Source organism: Sphaeramia orbicularis, chromosome 12 (assembly GCF_902148855.1).
Source record: "Sphaeramia orbicularis chromosome 12, fSphaOr1.1, whole genome shotgun sequence".
Taxonomy (NCBI): Eukaryota; Metazoa; Chordata; class Actinopteri; order Kurtiformes; family Apogonidae; genus Sphaeramia; species Sphaeramia orbicularis.
The window spans coordinates 8,525,617-8,541,617 of record NC_043968.1 but is presented as its reverse complement, the minus strand read 5'-3'; the positions used below and the strand labels follow the sequence as shown (position 1 = coordinate 8,541,617).

The following is a 16,001-nucleotide window of genomic DNA, read 5'->3' as shown; positions in this document are numbered from 1 at the left end:
ACAAGCAAGCCAAGCATTAGGTAAGAATTCAATATATAGTGGAATTTCATAAGTTTTCAGGCATGTTGTACTGCTTTGAAATCATTATTTTTCAGTCTTCTCATTGAATGTTACCCCTCCTTTGATAAACCTCTACACAGCTGTTAGAGATGCGCAGTGTTTAAAAACTCAGCCGCGGATAATTATATTTTGGCTCAAAATAATAATAATTATTATAATAACTACCCTAATGTTTATAGTTTTGGAAATACAAAAAGTGCTGAAGAAAGTAGACGTCACATGTAGCACTCTGACTGACAGTATAGTGTTTGACTACGTGGAACAAATATCCTGAAATCTAATGTTTAAGGATGGGTATAGATGGGTGCTTCTATGAAACTGGTCCTAAAAACAGGACATGGGGGGCAAAAATTCAAACCAGATGTAGACTAATGTTATGAAGTTTGGAAGCACTTTGGGTCTGTTTTAAAAATAAATACTTACTGAGATAAAAGAGAAGCTATTTTTCATATAAAAGACATTTTTAGATTATTTACATTATGTTTAATACGAAAAATCCACATGTAACACGGTCAAAAGAACACAAAAATTACGTGCCACTGTTTTTTTGTTTTTTTTTAATATTTCTTTATTGTCTCACAGGTACATTTTGGGAATTGAACTAATTATGCAAGGCAGAGTGTTTCACAAAAGTGACCACTGTTGCAAAATCATTCGCGATTATATGTATTTAAATGGGCAGGTTCTGCAAGTTCATTGATAAATCATTCTTGTTTCTTGACTTTTTATTATTGCTTAATTTATCCTTACATTATTTCTGCAATACTGTTTGGGCGGCAACCTGTCCCACGTATCTCAATAAGATTCTCTTAATTCAAAAGAAATTTTTAAGAATGATCAGTTTTTCTCAGAGACTCCACTCATCTGCTCCTCTTTTCCAAAAATTCAATCTTCTCTCAGTTTTTGATGTGAACGTTTCCCAGACCTGTGTCTCATGTACAAATATGTTCACTTAACCTCATATTCTTCCTAAAGTTTTTCACAATTTCTTTAAGTTGTCTTCTGTTATTCACAACTTTCCGACACGATTTTCAAGCAAATTTTCTCTTCCGTACTGCCGAACTTCAGTCTGTTAGTATTCTCTGAAATATCGTGGACCAAATCTGTGGAATAATCTAAGACCTGAACTTCAATCACATCGACTTTATCATTGTTTAAAAAGCATCTGAAAAGGACTTTAATTCATGAAAAAATGTAAAGCTGTGTATCACTCGATTTGTATTGATGATTTGTAATGTGGATTACATTTTTACTGTTTTTACTTTAGTTTATTATTTTAGTTATATTGTATTTTTAAATTCTTTTGTGTGTATTGTTCATTTCGGGGGAGGTATTCATATAACCTTCTTTTTTGGCTTCTAACCTCTCCTGCACAATTTTGTTACTTGTTGAATGTTGTTGTTTTTTTCTATTGCTGTTTTATGTTGTGCAAATAAATTAACAATTAACAATCAACAATGTAATGGCAAGTGGACACGATGGGTTACACACTGAACCTGGAATGAGAAAACCTCCATGTCTGGATTAGAAAAAACACTAGAATCATCGAATTTCACACAGTGTCTTTATTTATAACTTTTTATAAGACCATTTACAGCCATGTGGTCCAGATCAAATGCACTGACACCTATAAGTAGCTTTTCAGGTCCCAATTTTGGTCTATTTTTGGCCCCAGTATTTTATTAAAATTCATTAATTTTGGGATGGCTCAGAGCAAGAGTATGAATTTGTTTTTTTGCATTTATCTGAGGTCATCATTAGGTCCATCCTGGGGGATATATGTCTAAATTTCTCTTTTATTATTGGGTCTAAAAAGCTGGAAAAGTGCCAGGTACCAAATAAACCCAGTTTCATAGAAGCACCCAGATGTAAACCCTGCACCTTATGTCCTGTTTCAGATCACAGTGTTTGTACCAGTGGAAAGCTCTATGTACACACTGTAAAAGGAAATGTAAATGCACTGTTAGTTCACTAATATCCCTTTACTAATTTGATCTGTCATTTCCTCTGACCTTTCAGCTTATGCAAAAGCACAGCAGGCCAAACAGAACGCAGAAGAAGCAGGTACGCTGAAAAAAAACAGCTCCTCTGTACCTCCTCACCTACATTTGGACTTGGGTAAAGAAATGTGTAAGAAATAGGGCCTGTAAGAAAATATCGGTTCTGCAATATATCGCAATATTTTATCTCATGATACTGTATCGATATTAAAAAGAACTGTATCAATATTTTTAGGTATTTATTCAAATGCTGACATGGCATAGGTCATTTTTGTTTTTCAGTTTTCTTTATTGTTTATGTCTTACTTATTATTATTTATGGTAGTTCCTTTGTTGGGATCGCATAAAAAATAATGTTCTGGGGGTTAGTTCTGAACTAATAGAATATGAACATTTGAACAGGATCTTCAAACTGTAATGTCAGTAAAACAGAATTTAAGTTTTAACACAGGAAAATTTTTTCTGATATAGCATTAGGATCCTGTTCTAATCAAATTAAAATGTGTTAGTATTTGTGCAGATTTCTGGTGTAATCCAACTCTTCCAGGAAATAATCATTTCAAAAAAAGAAACAAAACCAATAAAAATGGCCTTTTTAACAGTTATCATGGATATATCGTGATATATTGCATCGTGATCTTAGTATTGTGATTTGTATCGTATCACCAGATTCTTGCTGATACACAGCCTTAGTAGAAAACAAGGAATATTTGAAAGAGTCTAAGCTTATCAATCTGATATATGTAATTCCATTTTACTTTGCACTTTACAGTTTATTGTTGCATTTTACTGTTTTATTGCCCGAAGCTTCTACCATATCTGATTTTTTATGTTTGTAATTTATTATATATAGTGTGTTTGCGCTTGTATTCTTTTGTTAATCTTATATTCTATTATATTCAGCCACTGATATTGTCAAAATGTTCATTTTTGTTACCAATGTTACGCCCTAGTCTATGGGTAAAAAAAGGCATAACCTAAAATGACTCCCCACTCGATTCCCACTCCCAAGGAAGACTGTGACAAATAATGTTAGATTAAAACTGAGCAGCAGTTTATTTAATGTAGGGTGAGCAGTGACAAAAATAACAAACAAAACCAACTCAATCACTCTGTACTTCCCAAATAAAAATAAAGAACAAAAAATACACAGAACTAACCTGGCCTCCTAGCTCAAAACAGGAGAAAACGTGATGAAAATAAAATTGACTTCTCACCCTAACAAGTGCTGCAGTGTCCATAAACTATTTACGATGTGCATAAATACAGAATCAAAATTGTGAAACTCTCTCTCTCTCTAATGATGCGAAACTGGCGGCGTTAGTTGGGAGCAGGGGAGGACGAGGAGGGGGCTGTGTTGTCGAACAGGCGGCTTTTAAAGGCGGACTCCGTCTTCCTCCACCAATTAGCGGCCTGTGGCTCCAGGCTGGCCAATCCCAGGACGCACGTTCCACCAATCCAATACAGCCACCTGACTTCAACACACATACATATACTGAAGAACAAAAGAAATGCAAGTTTTGGTCGTAATTTAGGCAAGAGTTCAGCTGTCCTGTTGAGTTGTCAACTGAGATACACATTACAATAAGTGAGTTGTAACCATTGGAGCGTGTGTTTGCAGGCAAACACGACCACGAGTGGTGTTGAGCACAAGTATCGGAGGTGCGGTACGTTTGAATGATATGGTAGTGGGAGCAACAAATGGGAGTGGCATTCCCTTTGTCTATCGGGGGCTATAAAAAGAAATGGTAAGATTCCAAAAGTTCTGCATTACCACGACGCCTCGCCTTAACGATAATCTGAGAGAACGCGCCATTGGTATGCTTGATGCTGGTTTAACGGCTCGCAACGTTGCCAGACATCTTCAAGTGCACCAGTCCACCATCAGTAGGCTGAGGACACGATTCCGTGACACGGGGACCACTCGGGACAGACCAAGATCCGGAAGACCACGTGTGACCACCCGTAATCAGGATCGCCATATTCGCTTGGCCCGTCTCCGTGACCGTCAGCTCAGTGCTACAAGGACAGCAAGAGAGAGCCACTGTAAATTTCACAGCTGGATATAAATATCTCATATGAAACCAATATTCATAATAAAACTCCCATATAAACCAATACTGAAACATACTTGCGTTTCTTTTGTTGTTCAGTATATATAGACAAATACACCACTGGCCCTCTACAGGCCAGGGTGGGATAACAGGACAAATTACAGATTCAGGGTTGCAACACCAAAAATTAGTTTGCTGTTCTAAAAAGAGTCAGTACTTGATTGCATAACCATTGTTTTTGATGACTTTTGATGGTCTAATAATTTTTTCCCCCTCACTCTTGGAAAAAAAAACTACAAAAAAAAAAAAAAAAAAAAGAGAAGTGTGAAGAGATAAAATCAATACTTACATGTAATATAAATAGAATACACTACTAAAGCAGAGAAAAAAATACCAAATTTGCATAGATGATGCTGAATCTCAGACACTGAGACTGTAAACTGTGTGTGTATTGTTTTTAGTGATGTTTGCGTTTGTTGTCAGATAAATTATACCAGCAGAATGTGTCCTGCGATGGGGAAGATCAAAGATGAATGGCAGAAGGAGCACGTTAAAGCCTGTGAAGTGAGATCCTGACGCACTCAACACATACAGCCAAATAGTTCATGCATTTCCCATCATGTGACTGGGCTAAATGTCTATTTTTGGTGCACAGATATTTGAAAAACAGGCAATGGAGAGGATCAACTTCCTCCGAAACACAGTTTGGACGCATGTGAACCAGCTGTCGCAGCAGTGTGTGACCAGTGATGAGGTAAAAAAAAGTGTTTGGCTCACACACCACGTGACAAAGTGATTTATTGTTAGATTTGTAGTTTTTATTGTTCGTGGTCACCCAGTGTAGATATGAAAAGACTGTTTAATGTGTGCAGCTGTATGAGGAAGTGAGGAAGTCTCTGGAACAAACCGACGTTCAGGAAGATATTGAACACTTTGTGAATCTGAGACGCACCGGCGACAAACCACCAGGTACGAACAGAGGAGTCCAAAGGATTTCCATTCAGTACTCAGATACAAGTAGAGGCACTAGGGTTTAAAACAGGGGTCTCTAACTCATTTTCTTTCAGGTTCCACATTCAGCCTGATTTGATCTGCAGTTGGTCAGACCAGAAAATATTAACATAATAACCTATAAATAATGACAACTCCAAATTTTTGTTTTTGTTTTAGTGCAAAAAAACCCCATTAAATCATGAAAATACTTACTTTTATAAACTATTCAAAAAAAAAAAAAGCGAATAACCTGAAAAAACTGAAATTGAAATTAAAAAAACTTAAGAAAATTGTGTGCGTTTTAACAATATCTGCCTCAACTTGTCATTTCTACATGTGCATTATGGATCAGCTCTACAAAGACACTAAACACTGAGGAACAGGCAGAAAAGAGTTCAAATTGTGCTGAATTTTTTTAGACATTCCAGGTTGTTCATATTTGTTCAGGTTATTCACATTTTATTGTTACAGGATAGTTTGTAAATGTAAATATTTTCATAATACCTCCTACACCTCCTGACCTAGCATTGTCAGACATTCCATTTTAAATATTTTAATAAGGTTTTTCTCAGGATTATCACAGATTTTCCCAGGATTATCTCTGGACCTGCTGCGGTGGTCCTGCCTCTCTCCTGCCTTCATCATCATTCCACTGTCTCCAGTCACAAGTGTTTGCTCCTGGAGGATTCTGTTGGGTTTCTGTAAATTGGCTTAGAGTCTGGTTTGGACCAACTCTATAAAGTGTCATGAGATAACTTTTTTGTTGTGATCTGGCGCTATAAATAAAATTTGATTGATTGAGTGATTTGATTGGTTTTCCCTTGTAAGTCGCTTTGGAAAAAAGCATCTGCCAAATGCATAAACTAATATAATGGGGGGTTTTTTGCACTAAAACAAAGACAAAAATTTGAAGTTTGTGTTATTTATAGGCATAGTGTAATATTATTTTTCTCACATCAAAGCAAGAAGAAAATATGGAGTCATTCTGTTTTGTCAGTTTAAAGGCATTAACGTGTTTCATGGAGCGGAGGATGAGATGACTAGTTGAATAGAAGTGTTGGAATGGTGCAAAAAGTCAGGTGCGATGGATCACATAAAACCCATTGGGTGTTGGAATGGTAGAATGTTTTTTCTCATCCAACCACAATCAAATTCACTCTATCCGGATGGAGCGATTTATCTGGATAGTTTTTTTTTTTTTTATGTGAAAGATGACAAGCCAGAATGAAGACAAGCTGAAATGAAATAGGAATAACGAGGCTATTTTTAAAATGTAAGGAGGACCAAGGTTCTAATAGTTTTGGATTTTTCATTATAGTTTAGTTTTATTTTAGTTTTGACTTTTTTTTTCTCTAATTCAGTTTGTTTTAATTCGTTTTTAGAGCAGGTTTGCTAGTTTTTATTAGTTTGTTGTTTTTTTTTTCTAAATGCTTAGTTATAGTTCAGTTTTAGTTTCTTTTAATATCTTTTCTCTCTTCTCTGTCGTTGTATTCAAATAAATCCCAGACAGGACTCTGCTGCTTTCTCCCGGCTTTAGTCTCCATGTTTCCAGGTAGAGTGGGGACCAGAAGACGACTGGAAACCACAAGTGAACACAAGTGACGGACCGTTAAATATCATATGGTGCCAGCAGAGAAAATTGCTCAAGGGAAATAAATCGCTTTCATCAATCCGACATTGACAAAGACAAAAACGAAGGGAATTTGAGCCATAATTTTTATATGTTTTAGTTAGTTTTATAAGCACACAATACAGTTTCAGTTAGTTATCGTTTTTTTCTTTTAATTATAGTTTTTATTTATTTCAGTTAACGAAAATGTTTTTTACAATTCTAGTTTTCGTCAGTTTGTTCGTTTTCGTTAATGATGATAATCTTGAGGAGTAGGTACAAGAAAAAAGTCGGCTGAAAAATAAATACTCCGCTAAAGTACAGATAACCAAAATTTCTACTTAAGTAAGGTAACAAAGTATTTGTACTTTCTTACTTGATACCTCTGGGTATGAATGACAAACTTAATTGATCCACAAGGGAAATTACTTGGTTGTAATAACTCAGTTGCAAACAAAAACACTCTTGAAGAAACACTAGTGAAAAAGAAAAAAAGAATGCAGCGATAGTGTCTGAAACTACTGAGGCGTTGAAAATGAATCAATGCTTAGAAGGAAGTAATCAGAATACACATGTGTGCACTTTGATCTGAAGGCCTTTTCACTTGTCTGTTTATAATCTGTCAGCTCCAGTTTTGTACGAGAACTTCTACAGCAGCCAAAGGTCTCCAACTGCAGCTGCCTTCTCGACTGTTTCCACCGATCGTCAGGTAACACAGGGAGGGGCGGCAGGAGGCCGAGGGTGTCCCATTTTTGGGACTTCTTTTCCGATCAAGCTCTTAATTTGATCAGTTAATCTCTTATATATTAGTAACTCCCAAAAAAAATTTCGGCCCAATCCGTAAAGTTTTAGACCCCCCCCCCACACACACCACACACACACACACACCTGCCATCTTTAGGGTGCTCGTCAGCCGAGTGCAGAAAACCCATTTTTAGCTTACGGGCCAACAGGCATCCGCCGCCCGTTACAAAAATTTCAATCGTCTTCTTCTCTGAAACTACAATTCCGATTGACTTCAAACTTGGTATACAGCTTCTTTATGATGACGTCAACAAAAGTTAGAGAAATTATTTGGATCCAGATCTGATTCTGGATTTGGTGCCACTTTGAAAAATTTCCCCATTATAAGAGATAGGAAGTGGATGGATGCAATAACTCAGTAAATATAAATGATCTCCAGTGTAAATGTCTCCAGTCCAGCCCTGATGGGGAGATGACCCAAACATAATGTCCACATGCTGGTCAGGGTCTTCTTCTGGATCTGGAACTGACGCAAAATTTAACATGGGCTCTTATGGGGAAAACATTTCAATCGTCTTTTTTCTCCCAAACTCCAGTTCTGATTGACTTCAAACTTGGTATACAGCTTCTGTATGATGTCAACACAAGGGATTGAAATTATTCCGATCCGGATCTGATTCTGGATTTGGTACGACTTTGAAAAATGTTCCATTATAATAGATAGGACGTGGATTGATCCAATAAATCAGTATCAATGATATCAAGTTGGAATTTGAATTTTTTACAGATCTGATTGGAATATGAGCAAAACATGGACTATTTCTGTAATAGAATAAATACACAGAACTGGGTGAGAATAAATGGCATCTGGATACATTTCCCAAAGCTTTTCATTTGGCCGGTAAGATACAGGGCCATTGGTCCTATTTTTCAATGGAAAATCCTGCATTTGTCAGTTAGTTCTGCCACATTTGCTCATGCAGATGTCATATTAGAGGTTTTAGAGTTTTTGGGGGATGCTACTGTTGTTTATGAAGGTCTCAAATCATGTACAGGTCAAAGTCACATGATTTTAGACAAGGTCCAAGGTCATTTGACACTCAAAAATGGGTAAAATCACATATTTTTGCTGATTTCTTTATTGCCAAAATTTTCTGGGGGGAGTTACTAATATATAAGAGATTAACTGGTCAAATTAAGAGCTTGATCGGAAAAGAAGTCCCAAAAATGTGATGCCCTAAGGAAGCTGTAACCCAGGACTGTCAAACTCATTTTAGTTCAGTTCCACATTCAGCCCAGTTTGATCTCCAGTGGGCCGGACCTGTAAAATAACAACAGGGGAAAAAATATTATATTATGATCAGGTTTACATCTACAAAGTTTCCTTAAAAATCTGAATAACATCAACAACTTGAATTGTCATTGTCATTCAATAAAACATCCCAGATGCTGTTACAGAACGCAATTGCAATTTGCAAAGTATGAAATAAAACAAAGAATTAAAAAAAAAAACACCAACTAAAAACAACCCATATATATGATAAAATATTAAAACTGCACTAAAATAATAAATACATGAGTTAGTAAAGTTACAAAAAAAAAAAAAAATTGCCCAATGGCCCAATTGTCTCTCAATCTGTCAGTCAGTGATAGGTTAAATTATGTCCCGCCTAAAGTCCAAGTCAGGTTTATTGTTTTGTTTCTTATGCACATGTACATCACACACAGAAAACGGCAATTACAAAAACTCTAAGGCCCCACAGTGCAATAATGAACATAGTTAAAAAATATTTAAAAAATACAATAGGATTGAACTATAAACAGAAAATAACTGAAATCAAACACAACTATGATCGGTTAAAATATTCTGTTAATGAAGAGAATGAGTTTTCACACAGATTTCAAACTGTACTATGTGGTAACGTTTGTGAGGTAGTGCTAATTTTATCCATGTTCTTTAGTTTAACCTGTTAAACCCTGACCATATTTTCAGGGGAAAAACGCCTAAACAGACATACCCAAAGTAAATGAAGAATTCCTTCACAATAATAAGGTTCATATGGATGTTCTTGGTGTCTGTGGACATTTACAGACCTCACAGAATCTATTCCCATTGTCTAAAATATTGTATCTATTACTATGCTGAGTAAACTGGAACAAACTAAAGAGAATTTCAAATTTTTATCCTCGCCTGTTTTTTTTCGGCTGGATTGATGATGATTTGCATAAATTAATTGTTCGTGTCGGAGATTTTTAATAGTGTATATTTCACCCCACAAAGATTAAAATCATGTTTGAACATTAAATTTTGCACTAAAATACACTTTTGATGTACTTTATTAACGTTAGGGTCTAAACTTTGAGCAAAGTTGAAAAAAAACATCCATTGTCCTGATTATTATATTTTTATAGTAGATGAACAATTAATATAATTTTTTCGGCCCACAGGCGGGCTGATAGGGCTGAAGGGGTTAAAGAAAATGTATTAAATCTGAGCTCTATTCATAAAGACAATTTTTTTTTTTTTTTTTAATTTGCGAGGAAAACGTCTTTTATTCATGAGTTACTCCAGTTTTGTCCATTACACTGGTCAACAACAAATTTATTGTTGAAGTTTTTTGAGCTGATTTAGGATCATTTTGGTGTGCTGAATCCAAAAATCACATCAGTTTTGCTCAATCAGGTCAACTTTCTGAACTATGCTACAAATTGGCTTTTTAACATTTTTGCTTACATTTATGGGCATTTTCACATCATATGATACAAAATTCTTTTCATATTTCTTGCAATAAACGAGTTCTGAAGATTTGACTTTTGCCAATTTATGATTAATGTTTTTTTTAATATTACAGGTGCAAGTAAGATCTTGCAAAAGTAAGTCTGACGTATTCTGCTACATCTGCGGTGAATACACCATCGTACCTAACAGGAATCAAGTCACAAGTTTCATGAAGTGTGCTACCAGTCTTATTTTGGTATTAAACTTGATGACCAAGATAAAGTTTGGACACAGATTGTGAGACGATCAAATTTTTCAAAATCAAATTAGCAAAAAAAACCTGACCTGATTGAGAAAAACAGATGTCATTTTTGGATTTAGCGGTGCAAAATGGTCCTAATTCAGTTGAAAAAACCTAGACAACTTGCAAAAACATTTTTTTTGTAACCCAGTGTAATTGTTCTTATAAATTCTCACTCTTTTTTTCGTTGTTCATTTACAGAAGAGGACCTTTACCAGATCCAACACAAAACACTGGAGGTACAGACTGTTTCAAAAAAGGCCAGTAATCGTCATCGTTGTGTCTCTTCATTCTAAACGTATCATTTGTGACGTTTGCTTGTGTTACAGATAATACAATCTACTCAACAGTTCAGGATGCAGGCTACAGCGTCATCCACTACTAACACATGTCACAGCTCTGAGACCGACATGGACGTTAGACCCGTTTGTTTAACTTCCTCCTTTGTGATTTGCTTTACAGATGTGTTCTCTTTTACATAATAAGCAACAATGCGTCATAAATATACATATTTAGATGGAGCTGTGTGCTTTTACATCACTGTGTTATAAACAGTACAGTGCAAATATGGTTCAGATCAGGTGAAAAATGAGGATAGTCGTTGTGATAACTTAAAAATCCGATGTTACCTTCAGGAGTAGTCTATTTATTATCCGTTCTTTCTGTATTCTGCATCACTTCCACAGGTTTGTATTTATTTGTGTCTGCTCTTGTCAAACACAGATCAAATAAATAGGAGTGTATGTGTCTGCTGTCTGATATCATTTCCTCCTTGGACTCATGACTGCGATACAGGAACACTCCTTTACAGTGTTTGTGTTACTTAACCCTTTAATTTACTGTTTTTTCTCGTCAAAATGTTGATTTTACATTCCTTTAATTCAGGGTTCGTACACATTTTTCAAGGTCTAATTCAAGTATGTTTCAAGCACTTTTAAGAGTTGAATTATGCCTTATTTCTTCAGTACTCAAGGAGGATTATAGGGGTAAAAATAAAAATGTTTTTTTATGTTCATTACGATAATGTCTTTAAAAATTCCATAATTATTTAATTACAGACACAATCACTGTTACCTGTTAACACTGTTAAGTGACTGTTATCATAATATAAGTGGCTCCAACAATCACTTATTAATAAATTAATAAATCATTAATAAATGACTAGATATACTAAAATGTCAACTAAATAACCATCCGAAATTTAATAACAACCACCTTCTAATTAGCTAAATGATAATAAAATGAGCTCATTCTAAAACTTTTTTGATTGTGTTCTTTTAAGTATTTGAATTTCCCCTTGGGGATTAATAAAGTAAATCAATCAATCTATCTCGCTAGCTAGCTACACTACAAACACAAAATTAAGGATATTTTTAATTTTTGGGCTATTTTTTTCAGTTGGGATTCTTGCACAGCACTTTTTACTTTTGGGTGTAAATTTAATTGAAACACATTTTTTTTAATGACCAGACATAATTGTATTTACAGATGGCAAAACTGCAAAAAACAAACAAATGACCAAAAACAGAATATCCATTATCTATCTATCTATCTATCTATCTATCTATATATCTATCTATCTATCTATCTATCTATCTATCTATCTATCTATCATCTATCTATCTATCTATCTTCTATCTATCTATCTATCTATCTCTATATATCTATCTATCTATCTATCTATCTATCTATCTATCTATCTATCTATCGATCTATCTATCTATCTATCTATCTATCTATCTATCTATCTATCTATCTATCTATCTATATCTATCTATCTATCTATCTATCTATCTATCTATCTATCTACTATCTATATCTATCTATCTATCTATCTATCTATCTATCTATCTATCTATCTATCTATCTATCTATCATCTATCTATCTATCTACTATCTATCTATCTATCTATCTATCTATCTATATCTATCTATCGATCTATCTATCTATCATCTATCTATCTATCTATCTATCTATCTATCTATCTATCTATCTATCTATCTAGCTATCTATCTATCTCTATCTATCTTCTATCTATCTATCTATCTATCTATCTATCTATCTATCTATATCTATCTATCTATCATCTATCTATCTATCTACTATCTATCTATCTATCTATCTATCTATCTATCTATCTATCTATCTATCTATCTATCTATCTATCTATCTATCTATCTATCTATCTATCTATCTATCTATCTATCTATCGCGGTATTTCTTTTTTGGCAAATATCAAATTTTATATGGAACATAAAGTGTATCTGTGTTCCAGAAATCCCTTCCATCTGTGTTACCCATTTACAAAAACACCTCTCAAGGAAGTGTGTTAATTCTAAATCACATGACCTGCTCCACATGATCTCATTTCCTTCTGAACAAAACACTGACAAGACTCCCAGATATGTTCCTTCTCCTCTTTCTTAGTTATTTAATATAAAGTAGTGTGTGAGTCAAGTGTGGATTTCTTTTCCACTGTAAAGCACTTTCTGACTTCCTGTCTGAAAAGTGCTCTATAAATAAAACTTACTTCCTTTCTTTATCACACTCTTATGCTGACAGTGTTACTACACTATCTACAGAAGTGTATTGCCTTCACATGAAAAATAAAATTCACTATACTCTGTTTAATTCCACATCTGTGATAATGCATTACTTCAGTACACAAGGAGGATTACAGGGGTCAGTATATAACTGAGGGACTTTTGAAATCTATGGGATATATTTTGCAAACATCTTCATCAAACGTAAAAATAAAAATATGTTTTTTGTGTTCATTATGATCATGTCTTTAATTACAGAAACAATCACTTATTAATAAATTTGTAATAAATTATTAATAAATGAATAGATATACTAAAATATTAACTAAATAACCATCCAAATTTAAAAACAACCAAGAAAAAAAAAACAAACAAAAAACGGCTCTTTTTCGGAATTAATGAGATACTGTTTTCTGAAAAAAAAAATAAAAAATTGGCTCTGTTTTTTCGAGATAATTATCTCATTAATTCAGAAAAACAGAGTCAAATTTTATTTTTTGTGTGAATGCAATACACTTCCATATAATATCTGTATAAATAACTTTCAGTTTAAATTTTACTCAATTGGATATATGATATTTAGAAGAATCTTTCTGTAAAAATACCATGCGGTGTTATGGTTATGTTAATTTTAGGCCTGAAAACAGCAAAAGTGCCTTAGATAAAACTGTAAAAAAAAAAAAAAAAAAAAAAAAAAGTCACAGAAAACACAATAGAAACATACACATCCTTACTTAAAAATAAATAAAATAGAAAAATCAATTCCCAATTCTGGTGAAAGTGCAATTAGAGAAAATGAGCAGACAACACATAAAAATGAAGAAAGTGGTAACACATTACAACAATAAAAGGAAAATGGGACAAAAATAAATAAAATAAAATTAATAGAACTAATGAAACCTATAGAAGGTAACAACCGTTATAAAATAAGAAATGCTAAAGCAAAAATTTAAAAAATAAACTGAAAAGGAAAATTAATATGAATGCTAAAATCACATAAAGGTAAGTGAACAGAAATACATTTTAACAAGTGATTTTAAAGAGGAAAATATATATAGAAATCTAACAAATTGTCTAAATAAACCTGTCAACTCTGTTACCCTCAGTTATATATTTGACCCTAGAACTATTTCCATTGTTTCTGGTATGAACAGATCTGTAGGTAATGCTGTGGTTGGTTTGATCCTGCAGGAGTAACAGAGTAAACAGCTCATTGTTTGGGTGTCTCTTTAAAGCACTTCTATTATAAGACCTCCCTCATTACAAACGTTTCTCTTCCTCTTCCACTCCTTTTTTTTTGCTTGACAAGATAAAATTATTTTAACACATGACCTGATTTTTCTTAGTATGTGAAAGTGGATGTAATCTGGATACATAATGTATACTTTAAGATCATCCCTATTATTATCAGAGGTGGGCAGAGTAGCCAAAAATTAGACTTAAGTAAAAGTACTGTTATTTTAGAAAAATATTACTCAAGTACAAATTAAAAAGTAGTCATCCAAATAATTACTCAAGTAAAAGTAAAAAAGTACTTAATGAAAAAAATTACTCAAGTACAGAGTACTTCATGAGTAACATCATATTTATTGTTCTTTTAAATTTCAACAATTAATAAATGAAATGTTAAAATAAAATATTGAAATATATATGGGAACATTACAGCTAGTTACAAATATACGTGGTAATGATCGTTGTTGGTTCCATCACTTTAACCCTTTCATGCACAGTGGTCACTCCAGTGGACAGTTCTTCTCCAGCTGTTCTCTTACACATTCATGTGTTTTGTTGTTTCAGTTCCATATCAGCCAACACACTGGACGCTCATGCACCATCCCACACACTGACATTCATACTGTTACTGTAACTTTGCTATTTTTGATGAACCTGATCTGAACGAACATGTTTGAGTGGAAATCAGTTGCTTGTTTTTAATGCATGAACTATGTGTCAGTATTGTTTTATTCTATTTATTGTCTTTTACTCCTATCTGTTTCATTATTATATACATTATATACAGCCCTTTGGGACAGTAGAGTCTGTTTTTAAGTGTGCTATAGAAATAAACCTTGACCTGTTATTGTTATTAGACTGTAATTAACAGTTTGTTTTTTTGTTTTTTTTTTTTAAACCAAAAAGTTTGGTTTTTTTGCATATTATCTCCATGAAGTGAGTAATGACTAGTATTAGAGTATATTAAAATGTGAGAAAACATTAGATTAGCTGCATTAAAATCTTTTTTATTTCATAGATTTTACACAGTGCATCAGTAAATGCATGTTTCTTTGCTTCAAAAATGAAATGCATGGTGTCCAGCCAAGTGGACACTTTTGCAACTCCGTGAAAAATAGGTTCATAAAAAAAAAAAAAAATTCAAACGTATTTTTTTTTTCATGCCCAAAGAGGAATAAAAACAATTGGGGAAAAAATCTAGATTAAGGCTCTCATAATTCATGCATGAAAGGGTTCATATCTAGTCTGTTCTTATGGAGGCAGAGTCTGTGCATGGTTTTCTATTTACTTTTACCAGTTAGCCTAGATGTAATTATACTTTTCTTTTTTTAATAATTACATAGTATAATTACAGAAACAGAAGACAAAATGAACGTCATTAGCCTTAGTCTAGATATCTTTAAACATATCTCCTCTTTCTGTCGAATTTCTTTAACTCATGTGAGTCATGTGAGTTTTTGGCGGAAATCTTTTTAACAAAGCAAAACAAATAGTTCGTACATTAACAAATGACCAAAAACAAAAGTAACGAGCAGAATGTGCACTGTTGTAAAGGAGGAGAAGTAGTGTTTCTTCTTAATAAATATACTTGAGTAAAGTAAAAAGGTATGTCGTATTAAAAGTACTCTTAAAAGTACAATTTATGTAAAAAGTTACTTAAGTAAATGTAATGGAGTAAATGTAATGTGCTACTACCCACCTCTGATTATTATGAACTGACTTTGAGTGTTTTAAAGATGAATGC

General features: G+C 33.7%; 1 protein-coding gene and 1 long non-coding RNA gene across 2 annotated transcripts in view; both read left to right on the top strand.

The window, feature by feature from the left end:
- The window catches only part of LOC115430294 (exosome RNA helicase MTR4-like), a 43,130-nt gene extending 40,929 nt beyond the window's left edge, over positions 1-2,201 (top strand). The window contains exon 18 of the mRNA XM_030150235.1: positions 2,080-2,201. Coding sequence (XP_030006095.1) covers positions 2,080-2,201 — 122 coding nt within the window. The remainder of the gene's footprint in view (positions 1-2,079) is intronic.
- A 5,194-nt stretch (positions 2,202-7,395) lies between these two features.
- LOC115430118 (uncharacterized) lies at positions 7,396-11,447 on the top strand. Its single transcript, XR_003936876.1, has 3 exons — positions 7,396-7,425; positions 10,682-10,719; positions 10,810-11,447. It is a non-coding gene; the product is annotated as an uncharacterized LOC115430118 (long non-coding RNA).
- Positions 11,448-16,001: the final 4,554 nt, after the last annotated feature.